The sequence below is a fragment of the Crotalus tigris genome, unplaced genomic scaffold, assembly GCF_016545835.1.
Source record: "Crotalus tigris isolate CLP2741 ecotype Arizona unplaced genomic scaffold, ASM1654583v1 scf7180000024375.2447938, whole genome shotgun sequence".
NCBI lineage: Eukaryota > Metazoa > Chordata > Lepidosauria > Squamata > Viperidae > Crotalus > Crotalus tigris.
Genome location: NW_024100545.1, coordinates 1,678,551 through 1,697,433, shown reverse-complemented (window position 1 = coordinate 1,697,433; position 18,883 = coordinate 1,678,551). Strand labels below are relative to the sequence as shown.

General features: G+C 38.9%; 1 protein-coding gene across 1 annotated transcript; it reads left to right on the top strand.

The window, feature by feature from the left end:
• The first annotated feature begins 3,198 nt into the window (after positions 1 to 3,198).
• LOC120301288 (intercellular adhesion molecule 1-like) lies at positions 3,199 to 16,650 on the top strand. The gene is made up of 6 exons (XM_039328331.1): positions 3,199 to 3,412; positions 4,366 to 4,437; positions 7,663 to 7,923; positions 10,126 to 10,443; positions 13,471 to 13,803; positions 16,127 to 16,650. The coding sequence occupies exons 2-6, from the start codon at positions 4,368 to 4,370 to the stop codon at positions 16,231 to 16,233; spliced, it is 1,089 nt and encodes a 362-aa protein (XP_039184265.1). The 5' UTR covers positions 3,199 to 3,412; positions 4,366 to 4,367; the 3' UTR covers positions 16,234 to 16,650.
• The last annotated feature ends 2,233 nt before the right edge of the window (positions 16,651 to 18,883 follow it).

Sequence of the window (18,883 nt, the reverse complement as noted above, 5' to 3'; positions counted from 1 at the left end):
AGGAGTAGGAGAACAACGTCATCTGTTCCTACATTCAAGAAGGGGCAAGTAGCATGTATTGCTGATGGGCCAAGAAGTAGGTGCAGTTCTAACCAGGATTACTGATAGAGGAAAAGGCAGGTAAGGTGTAGGAACATTGGCAACTGGATATCTTTGTATAGGTAGTCTTCGACTTACAACAGTTTATGTAGTGACCGTTCAAAGTTACCACAGCACTGTAAAATATGACTTATGACTGTTTTCCATAGTTACAATCTTTGCAGCATCCCCATGGTCATGTGTCAAATGAACCAGATGCTTAGCAACTGGTTCATATTTATGACCTTTGCTATGTCCTGGGGTCATGTGATCACCTTTTGCAAACTTGTGAGAGGCAAAGTCAATGGGGAAGCCAGATTCACTTAACAACCAGGTTACTAACTTATCAACTGCAGTGATTCACTTAACAACTATGGGAAGAAATGTTGTAAAATGGGGCAAAACTCACAATAAATGTCTCACTTCACAAGAGAAATTTTGGGCTCAATTGTGGTCATAAGTTGAGGACTACCTGTATCGCCTTTATATCTTAGTTTGTTAGGAGAGGGATTCCTTGACCCTCTTGATGATGATGATGATATCCATTTCTTGATGGCAGTGGGGAGCTGGTTACATGAAACCTTGATTTCATGATCAAGGAGAAATGTGGAGATCTTGTGCTGTTTGGCAAACTACCATCCTATTTTTCAGGATCTGAGAATTCCTTTATAGTTTGGTGAGGTGGTTAAGGTGCTGGCCTAAAAACCAGGAGACTGTGAGTTCTAGTCTCTCCTTAGGCCTGAAAGCCAACTCGATAAGTTTGAGTCAGTTATTCTTTCTCAGCCCAACTCACCTCACAGGATTGCTATTAAATAATAATAATAAAATAATAAACTACCAGGTCCCACACACATAATCCCCAAACACACTCCCACCCACCCCTAAAACCACCCAAACATCCACCCAACAGACCAAGTAATACTGTCCAACAGTTCACTGATGGTGGCTCTTTAGTTCATTATTGAGTGCAATTACAGCTCTGGGATAAAAACTATTCAGAAAACATGTGGTCCGAGTTTTAATTGTTCTGTATCTTCTGCCAGAAGGCAACCGTCCAAAAAGATTGTAAGCAGGATGGGAAGAGTCTCTGAGAATGTTATGCAACTTCCTCAAACAGCAAGATTCAAAGATGTTGTCCAGGGCTGGTAGCTGGAGTCCAATAATATTCTGGGCAGTTTTAATAATTCTCTGTAGAGCTTTTTTGTCCACTACAGAGCTGCTCCCATACCATGGAAGAATGCCGTATGTCAGGACACTCTCAATGGTGCTGTGATAGTAAGACAGAAGTAGATGCTGAGATAGATTTATCTTCCTGAGCATTCTCAGGAAATACAGCCTCTTCTGTGCCTTCTTCACAAGCATGTTAGCATTCATAGTCCATGAGAGGTCCTCCGAGATATAAGTGCCCAGAATTTAAAACTACCCACTCTCTTCACCTCCTCACCATTTATGTACAGTGGTTATGGGGAAAATAAGAGAAAGAAGGAGCATTAGTTAAGTTTGTTGCCTTGAATTACTTATAAAAATAATAAATATGGGATATAAAATTAATAAATAAACCAACGATGAACCATTGGAAAGAGGAGTTTCTTTGATTTCATTTAGTCTTCATTAGCCATCTTAATAGATCAGTGGAGTCAGATTAGCTGTACTGAGAAACCTCCATAAATTGTTGCTGAAGTAATTTCATATATAATGTATGTATCTATGTATTAAAATTTTTCAATATTGTAAAAATGAGCAAAGATGCAAAAAAAGAGCATAAAGAAATGAGAAAAAAATGTACAATTATATTTTTATACTCTTCTTTATTGATGATAATCTTAAACATCCTCTCTGTGCCTTTTTAATCCCCAAATTGTTGTCATCTTAATGAATTCTAAGCTTGGAGTTTTCTGGTATCTTATAAGAAAACTGTTTTCCAGAAACTAATGCTCTACATTAGAATGTACTTTCTGATTGCCTTTGTAGCACAGCAAGTGGTGGATTTAACTTTCCTTCTTCAATCTGAGCATAGTTGAAACTGTTGGTTATGGGATCTAGACTTCTTCCACTGCAAAGAGGACTGGATTGGGCACCTTTGGCTGAGGGCAAAAGTACCAACTGACAGACATAACTCTTGAATGAGCTGCAAAGACTTTAGAGGCTGTAGTGTGCATCCCACCCTTCCCTTCCCTTCCCTTCCCTTGAAAAGATGCTATTGATTTCCATGGAAGAGATAGACCTGCCAATACTTGAAAGAAAATACCTTTTTTCAATGAGAGTTACTCCCCAGAAAATGTTGCTGTTACAAAATATATAATTAATAATAAAATATGTGCTATTAAGAGTATAATAATAATAGAATTGGAAGTTCTTCTAATCCAACCCCCTGCTCAGGCAGGAAACCCTATACCAGGGGTCTTCAGACTTGGCCCTTTTATGATTTTTGGACTTCAACTCCCAGAATTCCTTAGCCAGGTTGTCCAGTCTCTTCTTTAAAACTTCCAGTGTTAGAGCATTCACCGCTTCTGGAGGAAGGTTGTTCCACTGATTAATTCTTCTAACTGTCAGGAAATTCTAGGTTACTTCTCTCCTTGAACAGTTTCCATCCATTGCTTTTTGTCCTGCCTTCAGGTGCTCTGGAGAATAGCTTGACTCCCTCTTCTTTGTGGCAGCCCCTGAGATATTGGAACACTGCTATCATGCCCCCCCCCCATCTGTCTCTTCATTAAACTAGACATACCCAATTCCAGCAACCATTCCTTATATGTTTTAGCCTCCAGTCTCCTAATCATCTTTGTTGCTCTTCTCTGTACTCTTTCTAGAGTCTCAACATCTTTTTTACATCGTGGTGACCAAAACTGGAGGCAGTATTCCAAGTGTGGCCTTACCAAGGCCTTGTAAAGTGCTATTAATACTTCACTTGATTCTATCCCTCAGTTAATGCAGCCTAAGACTCTTGACTTTTTTGGCAGCTGCAGCACACTGTTGGCTCATATTTAAGTGATTGTCCACTAGGACTCCAAGATATCCCTCTCACAGTTGCTACTATTGAGCAAGGCACCACCTAAGTAGTGTTAACTCTGATTGGTTAACGCCCAGAGTTTGTTATTAATGCAAAGAGCTTCTCCTTCAGAGTCGTCTTTCTAGGAACTCAAAAGTTGGAAGCCTTATCTTCTCCTAGCAGGAAGAAGTTTTGCCTGCCTGACTTTTACTACCACTAGCAACAGAAACCTCCTGGGCCACTGATTGCAGAAGGCTTGTAGCAAGACAACAGCACCAACCACACGGAGACCACTTTGTCTTCCTCAGGTGCTCTTCCTCCTTTGAGCCACTTCTACCACCAGTGCATGTAAGTGATAAAACCTCCTGAATCTCTTTATCATTTCAATATGGGGAGAACACAAAAACCTTCACTTCACAGGGAATCAGCCAAATGGATCTAAACAGGCAAAGGGGTGGAGAATAGACTATGGGAGCAAAGTAGAAAGATGCTTTGGATAGACTTGTTTTTTTCAAGCTTCTTTCACTTCAGAAGGCTTTGATGAGGAGAAAATAAAGTTGTCCTGAATTTCTTGTCACAAGGCAAGGAAGAAAAAGGGGAGACGTGTAAGAAGAAAAAGCAGCTCTAGAAGATGTAAGAAAACCCAAGAAGCCCTTGGAGCAGGGGTTGCAAATAGATTTTCGGGGGGGGGGGGAACCTAGCAAATTGTAAAACAGTAAAAACAATAATTATGAAACATAAGGAAAGACCATTTTTTTACATACTTAATACACCTCATGGCATAAGAAGCACAAAAAAAATATCAAAAAGCAAAAAATCCACATTCAAACATTACAACACTGAAGCACGTGAAGAAGAAATGTCTAATGTCTAAACTGACGAATAAAACCAGCAACAGCAACAGATTAAAACTGTTCCAAGACTTGTCGCAAGTCTTCAAGGAAAAATTAGTTGGAAGGAAAAACCCAACCTGATCTCACCAAAGGAAAAACAAATGGAAAGGAAAAATGGAACTAAAATATTTCATTTGCATGTTGGAATATAGGGGAACATTCAGGGCTGGTTATCTTGCATTCATGTTTTCTAGACAGCATGTCAAGGAAGATTTCAAATATTTCTCTACGTGCCAAAAGGTGTGGACACTCCTAGGCTATAGAAATGGACTCTTGGGTCCTGGAGTCAGAGGTTGAAACTGAGCTTGGTCTTCCTCTTCACAGTTGTTCCTGATGATTTATTCTAGTGTGATCTTTGAAGGACTCCTTTTCTAAGTCAATGAGATGCTTCTTTCCATTTCTTTTCAGCGATGGAGGTAAAAACTTGGAAGCTCTTCACTGCCTTTCTGTGTTGCATTGGATTCCTCTTGGCTCTTTCAAGTAAGTGCCCTGAAGCTGGAACCAATAAACAACTTAAACTCCATTCTGGACTTTGTATTTACCTTGAAGGTCTTTTGCTTGGCTTTCCAAACTGTGACCCACCATCTGCTTTAAGCTACAGCATCTGTTGTATCATTCAACAGGGTGGTGAGCCACAAGCATTACATAATAATAATATTAATAATAATAATGATAAAGTTGGAAGGGACCTTGGAGGTCATCTAGTCCAACCCCCTGCTCAGGCAGGAAACCCTATACCATTTCAGACATGTTTGGGAATTACTCCCCTTCATTTTATGAATTGTCCATATGTGAATAATTGAGTCTTTAACTTAACAACGTCAAACCTGGATCTCCTTTCAAAACGTATAGAGAAAGTGCTTTCTCAGGGGTAGCACAAAAATTAAGTATTAATTTTAAATTTTTCCAAGAACTCTGGCTATACTTTTAATTTTAGCTGATTTCTGTACATACATATACCCAGTTTTCCTTGGCTATGGTCTTAAATACAGTGTACATTTTCTTTCAATGTATGTTTATTGTATGGTTGCATATTTTTAATTTAATTTCATGAGCTGCCTATATATAAATATTGTAAATAAGCTGCACCTGGGAAGAATCTTCAGAAACTATATGTAGAGAAATGCATTATTAATAGTAATAGTAAAGGTATAAGTCTTGCTGTCTTCTGCACAAGTGGAAGGTCCAGATATTAGCACTGCAGTGTAAATAAATAAATTATAAGACTGGATTAATTAGGGTATAAACTTATAAATGATAAAATGATATTTTTCAATAAAAAGAGTCTTTTCCAGTAGCATCCCACCCCTCTGGTTTGAGACAAGAAAACTCAGCATGTTTTAACCCTCTCTGGCTTCTTTCTATTTCAGAAGAAGATTGCTTTTATGTTTGCCTTGGCCTTTTTTAATCTATACAGCTCAGAAAATATCCTGAGAGGGAGTGTTTTGCATTCAGGCCATTATCAGGACCGACAGAAACCATCCTCATGTGGACTGAAGTAACTCATTTCTCAACCATACTATGTAAGGATTAGATGTAATAAATGCACACTGCAAACGTGGCCACTTGTCACTCTGTGTGCGAACTCAAGAAATTTAACATGAGTTCTTGATTTTGTCCTTGCCGTGGCATGCCTGTGAGAAAGGTTAGTTTGTACGGTAGTGATGGACTTAAAATCATGAAGATTCTGGAACAATACTGGTGTTAAATCAAGAACGTTAAATTGGTTCTCTCTGGATTTCAGCATGTTCAGTGGTCAAGGATGATAGATTTGTCTTCCAGTTTACCTTCCCATAGAAAAGAAGGGGGCAGCCCTTTCTGGTTCTTTTCATCTCTAGCAAGGGGAAACAAGTGAGCACACTCAGAGTGAAAAAAAATCAGGAGTCTGGTAGCACATTTTCCAGCATTTTATTAAAAGGCATAGCTGTTATGAGCTGCATCTCACTTCCTCGTCTGCAGAGAGAGGCTAGACGGAGGCAAGATTTAAATTGGGGTGAAAGGGGGAGGGGAGAATGGGGTGGTTATAAGATGCAGGCTACATGTGAGACACATTACAAGTACCTTATCAATTAATAGTTGTAATGTGTTAAAAAGCCATTGTGCTTGTTGAGACTTTTTAAAATAGCCTGAAATGTTACCCTTCCTTTCTTCTTAGAGTTGAGAGGGAATGATTGGTTGCAGGACATCCAAATGATTTCAGGCCTAAGGTGGGACTAGAACTCCCAGGCTCTCAGTTTCTAACCTGGTGCCTTAACCACTACTGTATACCAAACTGGCTCTTTTTATTGTTAGAATAATGAAATAGGAAGGTAAGAAAAGTTTTGCATTGAATAGTGACATTGAAAAACACAAAAAGAAGCCACAACTAAACACAAGTAGACAGAGATAAAAATGTTATGGGAAAACTTTGCTAATTTTTCCAGCATCTGTCAGCATATCTCTCAGTATTTTTTTGTTTAGCTTTTTTGGACTTTTCTGCAAAGTTTTTCCTGTTTGTCCTATCTAGAATCCAGAAAGGCATTGCTGGCAGATGATGGAGTATATCACTTTAGGGGGTATTTACTGGAGCTGGTGATGGTGCCGTTGGTATAAGTTGTGGGAGCAAAATAGACATCTAGATTTGTGGTAGGGTCAGGTTCCTGTTTTAGCGTCCTTGTCCTGTTGTTTCTTGTTGCTTGTAAGAACCTGCTTCACGTTGGATGGCTGCTTATTTAAAATATAGCGCTACTATACTGTACTTGAGAAAATGAAGTGTCACTGTCCATTATTGGCTGTAGCTTATTAATAATCTTTTGTGTGATTGAGTGGTGAATTGTAAGTGACAGCCAATGGTATTTTTTTGTGACCTGTCCTTTAATAGATACTACCTGAGAACAATTCCGATTCTATTGATTTGTCTTGTTGGGTGGATACATTCAGCCTCCTGAATGTCTGGTTTAATTCCACCACTTGAGCATGTCCATCAAGTAGGCCATAACGAATGTTGTTGTAGTATAATGCCTGGATATAGATAAGAGGGTGGCTTGATTATGTGCTCTGGGTGGAAGCTAGAATATGTAGCTATGTTGTATATTGTCTATGTGTCCATTGTATGATTTTACTGTGATATCAAGGAAGTGGACTTGTTTTGTAGATTCATTGACACTAAAGTTGATGTAGGATCAAAGTTGTTAAGGTATTGATGGAATTTGTTAAGAAATTCTTTTTTTGATGAATTCAGATGGTGAAAACTGCAATGAATCTCAAATAAACAAGGGGGTAAGAATTAGAAAATATTATTCTAGATCAGCTGTGAAAATATTGACATATTGAGGAGGCATGTGTGTGCTTTTTAATGAACATTTAATGTTCCACCAGAATTCTCCTGATTGATTATTTTATTTTTTTGCTATGATAGACTAACAACTAACTTAGGGTAAAATTATGTATATGATTCTGAAACAGGTGGTAATCCAAAAATGTAAATGCATTTCAGTAATAATAGTTGACCTCCCAATGCAAAATTTTACAAACATCAGTCTGTATGCCAAGGCAGAAGCAGGTAACTGTAATAACTTTCTTTTCCCAATTTTTCATGGTGATATTGGTGGGCAAGATCTCAGCTGACTGCATGAAATATTTAAACACTTTGGACAAAATCGGGACGAAATGACACTATTTTGTTAATTCCTGTTCTTGACACATGTGTTTTTCTTGGTTTTTCAGGAGCTCAGCAGAAAGACCCAGCAGTGCCCTTGAGAAAAGCGGTGAAATTTGGAGGCTTCTTTGTGCTAAATTGCACAAGCAGCAGCAGCAACAGTAGCTGTGATATTCAGGAGAGGTCCTCTCAGAAATATGATTATAGAGATGCCGGGCCCAACTGGAAAGCTTTCACTTTCATTGTCGTTTACTGGTCACTCCGTGCATCGTGTGTTGTGACCTGTAATAATGAACCCAGGTCTTGGGAAACGATTGTCACAGTTTACCGTAAGTCAAATTCGCTATGAAAGTCTATCATTTTGAATGTTGCCCACTGTGAGGAAGCCTTACTGCAGTTCGGTGGAAGAAAGGGATGAATGCTTTCTTCTTTGAGACTAGGTGCTCAACTTCAACAAGGTCAGAAAAGAAAATGGGGGCTCAGGGAGCCAAAAGTCAGACCTGAGGATACAAATCTGCCAGATATAGAGGAAGATTTATAATGTCCAAAAGAAGTCCCCAGGCATCTAGTAGGAATTTTCTCCCTCACAATTCCAGCAAAGTTTTAGATTTTTTTTCCTCTTGGAAAAATTATGCCTTGTCCCATTTCTCCTTCCGATATCAGTTGAAAAGGTTTTTATGCAAGTAGGCCTTTATAATCTCTTTTAAATTTGCTTTGGGCATTGGATAGACTTGTACTGTTTTCTCATGCTTGATTTGGTGGCTTTTATTTTTCAACAGATTTTTTTTAATGATGAAACTGATCTGAAAGCTTTGCTGATGAGGGAAATTAAAAATAAAGTCAAAGAAATTGAAGCCTGTAGGAATTCCTGCTTGAAAACAAACCGGGTTATTAAACTTCCTTGACATCCCATTGATGGAGAAAAGTCATTCGAAGTTCTAATGTAATGTCAAGCATTTGTTTCAAAAGCAATGCTTGGCTGTTGGAGTCTGATCTAGTAGGTGGTGGTGATCTGGCATTTAGAAATATCAAGTGCTCACTCTAGTCACAATAAAAATTGTATACTAAAATGTCCCCAAAGCATCCCAGTAAAATGAAATAATAGAACTTGGTTTAGCTGGATGATTTGTTTCTGCCTTAGGTTAGGGAAAGTGTTAACTATTTCACACTTACAGTATCTCAGCCAGTGATGACCCTCCCTCTGAAACCTTTTCAGTCATGTCTGGGCACATAGAAGAAAAGTTTGAGAGGGTTCCCACAAGCAGTATATAGGTTAAAAAGAAAACATCTCTATCCTAAGTCTCTCTAGGCTTAACTGTCAATCTTACACAAACATACCTCCATGCAAGTCTGCATAAAAAAAATGCTGGAATAGGGGCAACGACTTGAGTCCCACAAGCACAGGGCCAGCCACTGGGCAACAATCTTGCACGATGAACCAGACATGAAACATGGCCAGATGAGCTGATTCTACTTTTTTGTAAGATTGCAGTTAATAGAATTTTTCAAGTCTGAAAGTATCTCTCTGTCCCCCACTCCCGATCTTCTTTACAGCCCAAGAAACTAGGGAAAGTCTCTTCTGAGCCACTTGCCCTGTCAGTATTTCTGCCATGGGCTAAGTTGCCACTTATCTGATTGTCCCCTTGACTTTGTCTCTTTACCCTATCTCCCAAACTCATTCCCATACACCATGACACTGGGTTTCCCTTTGCTGCCAATTCCTTGGCAGATGCCTTCAGCTAAGCTGAGTGCATAGAGTAGGGCTATCATAACTGGTTTGCAAGAATGCAGATGATCCCTAGATGACTGCAAAGAATGGGAGTTTCCAGTAGTTTTTTTTTTAATTAGAGGTTACACAAATTTTTGCACTTCAGACATGATGACCAAATGTAGGGCGTCATGGTAGAAGAGCAGCTTGAGAAGAAGAAGGAGCAAGTGAGAGAGGGAAGGAGGAGGAAGAGGAGGAGGATGTTCTCCAGCAACAGCAGCAAGTAGCATGGGCTAGAAGGAAAATGCTGGCAATCACTGCTGGATGCTCTTCTCGTATTTGTCTTCCTTCCTCCTTAAGAAGGAATGAGGGGAGAGAGCAGACAAATCCTACAACTGTATATATTAGCTAATGAAGTAAACCAACCCCTTTTCTGTGATTAGCAGAATAGGGCTGACCACTTTCACAATTTTGCAAATTGTTTTTAAAGAATGCAACCATCAATGCTTCACCCCAATTTCTCTCAAGTTTACGTTGGCTGAGAAATTATTTTCCACAGTCGGCATTCTCCCCAGCCTCTTCCCTCCCTCCTTGAACTCAGGGAGATCCATTATCTTTTTCAAGTGGGAGAAGGAAGCCTTTAGTGGGTGATAGAAAAGGGCAGATGGCCAAATATAGACATATATTCTATCCCAGATGTGCTTTGAGGGAAAAAAATGTCCTGAACTGCAATGGAATTAAGTCCGGAAAAGCCATAGTTTTACTCATCGTCACCTCTCCTCGAAACATTGAAGATGTTTGTCTATATCTTATTCTATTACAGAACCTCCAGAGAAGATTGAGCTGTATCCAGTACCAGAAATGGAGGTGGGCAAGCTGTATAACTTAACATGCCAGGTTTTTGGTGTAGCCCCCATTCGGAACCTCACTGTGACCTTGCTGAAAGGGGAAGAGCAACTTCTGGTAAAGACCTTTGAGAATTATGCTCACCCTGAAGCTGGTACTGTTGTGGTGAACCATAGCATAATAGCTCAGAAAGATGACTACAGCAAGACAGTTACCTGCCAAACATCCCTGGATCTGAGACCAAGAGGACCACTCCTGAAAAACACCTCCTACAGCATATCATTATGGACTTTTGGTGAGATCCCATCCATTGCCCCAGTTTTCATTTAAACATACTTCACCCTGTTGTTACAGAGTATAATAAGCCCCCCATGGGGTGGGGGTGGGGTGGAGAAAAAAGTTCATCCATCTTTTCAGTCTGATCCCACTATTTTGATTTTTGATTTTGCATAGATTTTGGTGAGCTCCCATTTACTTCTTTAAAGCAGGTCTTTCCAATTTGGCTTTCTTGAGACTTGGGCCATTTAAATGTCCTATAGGGACCACCCTCCAGAATAGCAGTAGATAAGGTCAGACAGAGAAGCATGCAAGACCATGGGGAAAAAAATGAGATGGAACTGGAACTGGAGAGGATAAGCAACCCTGGGGCCTCAAATCTCCTCTGCTATGAAGACAACTGCATCAGTCAAATGTCTAATCAAAAATTTTAACAAAAGAAAAGATGTCATCACAGCCCCAATTTCAAGGCATCATCAGGGCACTGATCGGAATATCTTTCAAAAACTAGTGCTGTGGAAAGTGAAGAGTCAGCCAGAAAAAAGGAAGGAAGGAAGGAAGGAAGGAAGGAAGGAAGGAAGGAAGGAAGGAAGGAAGGAAGGAAGGAAGGAAGGAAGGAAGGAAGGAAGGACCATCTCCGCATCCAATGCAGTAAATAGCAATAATTCACAAACCCTTTAACAAGGTATTGTTTCAATGCAAATATTTCACCAGTTTTTTTAAAAAAAAACATGGTACAATTAGACTGGAATTAGAGATTAATTAAAGCACCCAATTTCACTTCTCCCTTCCACACTGCCATTGAAAGAGACTATTGAAAGAGACTGATAATTCAATGGCAAACCTAGCAACATCTGGATTTTTGGAAGAGAGTGCCAGAAGTCTCCCACTCCTTCTCCGCCATGTGTTCAGGAAAGTGATTGTGGTGATTTCTCCTTCTGGTAGGTGATTTTGACTGCGGAAAGAAAGGAAAGTTGGAGAAACCACTGCTCACTCTCCTTAAAGATTCCTGCACTGAATCTATAAGGACAGCAATGCTTCCTGGCCTTGTTGATCTGTATCAGTGTAATCCATGATACTACTTTTCTGTTGCACTCAAGGGTGTGCAGAACATATATTTTAGTATGGCCATATGTTGTTGACTATTGTCTTGAAGGTCCATAAGAGTCAGGAGAAAGGAAGAAGAATGAGTAGCAAGAGGAGAAAGCTGGCAGTTGATTTATAGTCTCTTGAGTCGACCATCTAGCTTGTCCAGTGCAGAAAGAAACATCTTCTTGGCCTTTTAATTATGTCCTGCCAAAAGATAAAAACAGACTTTTAAATCAGCATTCCCCCCCCCCCAACACACACACAGATCTTGGCAGCTTCTCTGGAGTAGCTCTTCTCTTCTAGCTTAGGATAGAGGGCTAGAATCTCTGAAAACACTAAAATATCTTCTGTACATACTCTAAAGAGAAATGAGAAGGGACAATTCTTATATCCTCTTATATTAGTATTCATTCATTTATATCTTGCCTTTCATTCAAGAGGCATAGTGCTCCTCCTAGTTTTCCCCATAACAACTCTTGAGTAGGTTGGGCTGAGAGAAGGTGACTGGTCCAAAGTCACCCAGAAAGCTTCCAAGGCCAGCTGTGGAGTAGAATTTAGGTCTTGCTGCCTCTAACCCAGCATTTTAAGCATGCTGTACGAAGAAATACAACTAGAAAAAGAGCATGTTTTATACAGAGGCCATGTTTACAAACAGTTAACTTAATTTTGACACCTCGAAGCAAAAACTAACTATAAGTGCTGGGTTTACACATGACACACTAAAGTATAAATAGATTGGCTAGCTTGAAGTTCAGTGTGTAGCTGAAATACAGTAAAGGATAGACATCTGTAATCAGATGAATTAACATATTTATAGGTTTTGGTGGGGGAAAAAACTGGCAAAAAAGATGTTCTAGAAGGGTGATTCATCAAAGATGTTGCTACTTAAAAAAGGAGCAGGGCAGTGATTGAGGTGTGAAAGTAGGTTTTCAAAACAGTTTCAGTCTCAAAACACTCTGCTGCCAAATTAAAGATGATTTATTGTTCCTTGAATAAGACTAGAAATGAAGATTAGAAATTGTTGGGCATTTAATATCCATTTCAGTGTAGAGTTTCAAGGGAAACCTCACTAGTTTTACCTTTCAGGACAAAATGTTATCTTATGAGCCTTTACAAAATAGTGGGTTGAGAAGCACTATCACAAAATTGGTCCTGAAGCATCAATACTTACCTGCTATGGTAGAGAGATCCACAAAGGTAAAATAGTAATCATTTCTTAATTTTGTTTAGATTGACTAATATAACCAAGTATGAATGCTCCAACACTGGAAGTTTTTAAGAAGAGACTGGACAGCCATCTGTCCGAAATGGTGTAGGGTTTCCTGCTTGAGTAGGGGCTTGGACTCGATGACCTCCAAGGTCCCTTCCAACTTTATTATTATTATTATTATTATTATTATTATTATTATTATTATTATTATTATTACTACTACTACTACATTCAGTATGTTCTTTTGTTAGATACCTGAATATCCCAGAAGAAGAAGCCTATCAGGCATCATATAAAATGCTAAGACTTATAAAATGCTAAGACTGTCTGCCTTTGAACTATTTGCTAGGTATAGTGTATGCTGTAATTTGGAATTTAGGAGCTACTGCAAAGATCTTTAAAGAAACGTTTTCCATACACAGATCCAGTCTGTTTATCTGTGATCCACAGTCCTACTTCTGTCTCCTTGATTAACTGGAATCCGTACCCAGATCATGAAGTGGAAAGAACAATGAAAGAAATTAAGTTTTTAAGATTTCTAACGGGTGGTGGTAGCAATCTCCAAATTTGGCAGAGAGGGGATGTCTTTCTCCTTGAAGAGGTCAATGGGGAATTGTGAAGGAACCCTTGGAGAGCCTGAACCCATCCAGCTCTTGGCAGGATAGCAAGGAAGAGAAATATTCCATCTCTCTCAGAGAAGAAACTCAGCCATTCATCCCAGTTAACATTATCTCTTTTTGGCCACAGATGCCATTGCAGGAGCTCTCGAGGTAATGACCCTGGAACTCCAGAAGCCATCGCCAGGCCAAAACTGGGCCTATAACCTGATATGCCACATAATAAGAGTAGATCCCTGCCTGAGTCTGGTGGTGACCTTTTTTAAAGGGTCAAAGAGGTTGGGTACACCAAGTTTCACAAACTGTACTTGGGTTGAAATAGAAAACTATACAGTCACTCTCCCGGTCACCCTCCATCCAGAGGATCACGGCCAGAACGCTTATTGTCACGTAGCAGTGCATTTCGGCCTACATGAACCAGTCTATCGAACCAAATCCTCAGAAGTTTCACTCAAGACTGCTGGTAAGTTTGCAAGCCCAGAACCTTTGCTAAAGAGACATCTCAGACCCTTGTCTCATTGCAGCAACAGCTCCCACTCTCTGGGGATGATCAAACTGTGCTTCCCCCACCCTTATTATTATAAAAACCTATAAATGGTAAACAGAGAGAGAGCGAGGGGGGAGGGGGAGAGGGAGAGGGAGAGGAAAGAGAGAAAGAAAGAGAGGGGGGAGAGGAAAGAGAGAGAGGAAAGAGAAAGAGAGAAAGAGGGAGAAGAAAGGGAGGGAGAGAGAGAAAGAGAGGGAGAGGAAAGAGAGAGAGGGAGAGAGGAAAGAGAGAGAAAGAAGGAGAGAGAGAGGAAAGAGAAAGAGAGAGGGAGAGGAAAGAGAAAGAAAGAAAGAAAGAAAGAAAGAAAGAAAGAAAGAGGGGAAAGAGAAAGAGAGGGAAAGAGAGAAAGAGAAAGAGAGGGAGAGGGAGGGATGGATATTTACTATTGTATTTTTAAACTGCATTAATCCTTTCTCCATTTTTTAAAAAAGGAATGCATACATAATAGCATGCATGTTTAGGATCAGAGTAGCAGTTCTTATTCATTAGGAAATGTTAAGTGAGCTTCACATGTCAGATGCCATATGCTCAATTTTTTGTCCCCAGTCAGACAAAAATGGGAGAAGACTGCTGCTCCTGTTGTGTGCCACTTGGCTCTAGGTCCCAAGTGAGGATAAAACATGGGCAGTGGGCTGGGGGAGAAAAAAAATTACAACATCAGAACTGTAAGCTTTATGACTGCCAAGGGCATTTTTTCTACAACGTTTGGATTAGTTGTAGGTGCTTCGTCTCTGGATATTTTCAAGAAAAGATTGAACAACCAGGGATGGAATAAGGACCCCTGTCTAGGTCAAGGGATTGAACTAGAAGACCTCCAAAGTCGCTTCCAGCCCCATGATTCTATGATAGATCTCAGAATGCCATCAAGGGAAGGCTGATTGGTGTTTAAAAACAAAATGCTGAGATTTTAAACCAGGATCTGCCTAAAAGTCTCTCTCTCACCACATGTATAATAGAAGACTTTATTATAAGTATGCAGAAAAAGCATGTGACTGCTCAGGTATGAGAGAAAAGAACTCTATACATGCTCAGAAAGTTTTCTTTATTATATAATATGAAAAGAGACCACATTATAATGTTGATGTTGCCAGCCAGCTATGAAACATACTATTCTAGACCTCCTCATATCAGTTCCTGCTTGTTTAGTTATGCTTAGTTAAAGTTACTTTAATTAACTATGTTTCATCAGCATTTTTCAAATAAGGACTGATCTTTCCTACATTTCTTCAGCTAATAAAGGTGACATATTATTTATCTTCCATGTCGCTAGATGAACCATAGTGCCTTTATTTACTATTTCATAATATTTCTACTGTATATATCCTTTCAATTAATGTCACCAAGCCTGATACAGTATTTAGCATTCTATCAAGAGAATCAGGAAGCTACATTTTTAAGTGAAACTTTCCTTGAGGGAGAAAAGAAAATTGTGTCATGAATAAAGCATATCATATTTTTCTCTTTGTAAAACTGAAGTTATCTTTTTGTGACTTCTCATATCTCCAGATTATTGGCAGACCCACATTTTATCAACCCACTTATTTTCCCAAAATCTTTGCTTAACCACCTAAGGACTGTCCGACTGAAACATGTGAGACTGCAGCATTGCAATCACCCCAGATTTAGTGTAGGATTGTCTTTATGTAAAGTTTTCTCTTGCTGCTGAGTTGTAAATTCAGCCTAAAATGAATAAATGATTGTTGTTATAATCAGTGCTAATATACTGAAATATTATTTTTTGAAATGTAAGAGATCTGAAAAATTCATGAGATCAAGATGTACTAATTCAATGACTGAAAAAAATGGTTCTGAATTTTTGTGTGAATATATGTAAAATGCAATATCCCATCTGACTGCTATTTCTGTTAGTTGAGTTTATTTTCAGCTTACAATATAACTGTAATCTGTGGTGGGGTATAATCAAATAATAGATACTTATACCTTTGGATGTCATATTCTCTTCAGAACCAGTTTAAGATGTTATTGTAATATTCTGTTTAGAAAATATGAAGCAACTTGTTTCTTTGTCTCATGTGAAGTACAACTTTGCTTATTCGTGTTCAGTTTGATTTGGAAAATATGTAGTACTTTTAGCCTTCCAGAATAACATTTATGCAGTTGGATGATACACTGAATTTTCTTTGCAAAGTTCATCCCCCCTAAAATATCTAAATATTTTGATAATAGCATTGTGATATTTCATTCTCCTTTTCTAATTGTCTTCCTATCTGGTTTTCAGAATCCTATTTGGCTATCGTTGTAGCTGTTACTGCTGTTGCTGCTTTGCTAATTTGTGTGCTGGTGGTCTTTCTCATCTTCGTCATTAGACTTTGGATCCATCAATGAATATATATACAGAGATTCAGCCAGAGATTTAGGGCAGCAACCTTTCTTTAACTTCAAAGAGGGTTAAGAAAAGTTTTCTGCTCTGGCATTCACCAGCAACCCTGAAGAACCAGCACCATGGAACATGAGAGGCAAGGGCCATGAGGAAGACACTGCCTGAGAAAGATCTTTAAAACTAGCAGAACTAGCAAACAAATAAAACCTATCCCATCTTATTCTGTTCTATCAGCTTTTTAAAATAGATTTGTTTTTAAAAGTTTGCCAAACACCTACAGTGGACATTTTTAAAATTGTGCTTTCTTAATCATACCGAACAAAAGTCTATGTGTATATAACCGGATGACATGAAATAAAAATTAACTGCTGCCCCGAATACTGAAAATTTATATTACAAATTAAACAAGTTTTAAAATCTGACAAACTATTCATATCTTCTTCCTTGCTCCTTTGTCCAAAATTACTACCAACAAAAGTAAAAGCACACCCAAACTTAATACAAATATTAACAAACATTTCAGCAAACCACAGCTTGGAGGGTGGTGGTAAGGGGTGAGAGAGTGATTGTCTTAAAGTCAGTCAGTGAGCTCTATGATTGAGTGGAGCTTTGAACCCGGGTTTTCCCACAGTCCAGCATCTTAACTGCTACAAAACAAAATAACTATTTTCTCCTAGAGATTTTTAACATTCTCACATAAGAGCTTTTTAAATCAAATCAAGTCATTGTTAACAGAAATCCATGCTGTAGAAAGTTTTCCTATTGAAATTTCACCTGGAGAAAGCTTTCTCCAACCATTTGGCTGAAATCTGCTTACTGCTGATTAGAAAACCTTGCTCCACCTTCTGCATGTCAACCCCTCAGGAATTTGAAAACAATTATTGGATTTCCTTTTAGCCTAAGCATATATTTATTGAACGTATGAACAGTTCTGCACCAGGTGCAAAAGTCCATTTGTTTTCTGGGTCCTTTCTCCATTTTCCATAAAATACCGTAAAAAGGGAGATGAAAATAATTGGTCATCCATACTGTTATTAAGAGGAGGATATTTTGCACCTTTGGGTAGATATCCACAGAATATCTGGCTGACAGTGCAGATGGGGGGATGTCTAAATTCACAGAATCTACTGATTCACTTCCACTCCTCACCATCTAGTCAGACTTGAAGAAGCTTCTTGGATGAGAAGCAAAATGTCTTCAAAAGAATCATAAGAAAGTCCAGTTGCCTCCTGAAAAAAGCACCTTTGTCAGGCAACAAGGATTATTGTTCTGTCTGGTAGTTAGTACCTGTCCACCGAATATCTGATCACAATGTTTCTTCTTCATATTCTCACAATAGTGGTCCTCTCTTCAGCTGGTAACTCTAGAACCAGTTTGCCCATCTATGCTTTGAATGGAAATTCATCTGGTTACATTCCTACATCTTGTCCCCGCCTTTCCTTTTGCTCATGTGCAACTCACAATGCTAGTTCATTATGTTCCCTTCCAACTTACATTCTTTGCTTTGCTTCAACCCACTTAGTGTAGTTAATTGTCATTTTTTCACAAAACTGCACTAGCTTTGTGTATAGATCTTGTTTTGTGTTTGGTCACTTAATGTGTGATGATGCCTCAGCAGCATAACAAAGGTCCTTCTTTGATGGGGATGGGCAAACTTTCAATGGGCAAGGTTTTCAGTTTATCCAAGAGCTGTATTCACATTGTGGTGAAATCTAGACCTAATAGGAGAAGGATGGGGCAAAGATGTGCTCGTGATCATCATCATGATCATCAAAAGCAGTGACTTGGTTTCAAAGACAAAAAGCTTCTATGTGATTCAGGTGTATTTGGTTTAAAGACCTAAGGATGCTCCCAAATAGCTCCAGTAATACTGACCTACAGATGTTACAATTTATAAAACAGTCAGAGAATCTATAATGTTTCATAAAATGACATTGCTGATTTTGGAGTGCACAATGAGGAGAGGTTTTTTGTGATTATGCAAGGCTTATATAGGGACCCTATGCAGTTTGCATGGGAATCAAACGCAATTGGAATTATAATGTTATAGAATTATTCTTGACTTTGGTCATCTTATTTTACTTTGGCTTTGGAACAATTGATCAGTGAAGAAGCTTGTCTTCAAAAATTGTGGGTGTTCCACCACTGGAAATTCTTAAGAAGAGATTGGACAATCACTGATCTGAAATGGTATAGTATCTCCTGTTTGAGCCAGGGGTTGCACTTGACTAGAAAACCTCCAAGGTCCCTTCCAACTCTGTTATTCTATTATAATAGAAAAGGAATAATTTACTTTGGATTAGTTGTCTCTGTAGACTCAGGCACTTATCCCTTCTCTTCTGTTCTTGATGTAGACAACGCACTTCCCATCTGTTATCTTAACTGGTATGTCATTTTAAGGTTTCCATGACTCTTTGGGAAGGATGTGTCACAGCAAGTTCTCTTCCAGGACAATCCCACACATGCTCATACTGAAGAAAGAATTGTGAAAGTCAATGAAACATGATTGTGAAATGGGTGCATGAATGGACCCAATTACATTCAGCTGAATTCAGAAATTTGTTCCAATTGTTGCAAATTCCAGATTTCCAGTCTTGATCTGGAGATTAAAAACATAAGGAAAACAAACATACACTCTCCATGGGAAAAAAGAAG

Bases quoted from the DNA above. Each gene is read 5' to 3' on its own strand.
- LOC120301288 (XM_039328331.1), top strand. From the start codon at position 4,368: ATGGAGGTAAAAACTTGGAAGCTCTTCACTGCCTTTCTGTGTTGCATT. The intron at 4,438-7,662 runs GTAAGTGCCCTG...TTGGTTTTTCAG, and splicing joins ATTCCTCTTGGCTCTTTCAA to GAGCTCAGCAGAAAGACCCA. The intron at 13,804-16,126 runs GTAAGTTTGCAA...TCTGGTTTTCAG, and splicing joins AGTTTCACTCAAGACTGCTG to AATCCTATTTGGCTATCGTT.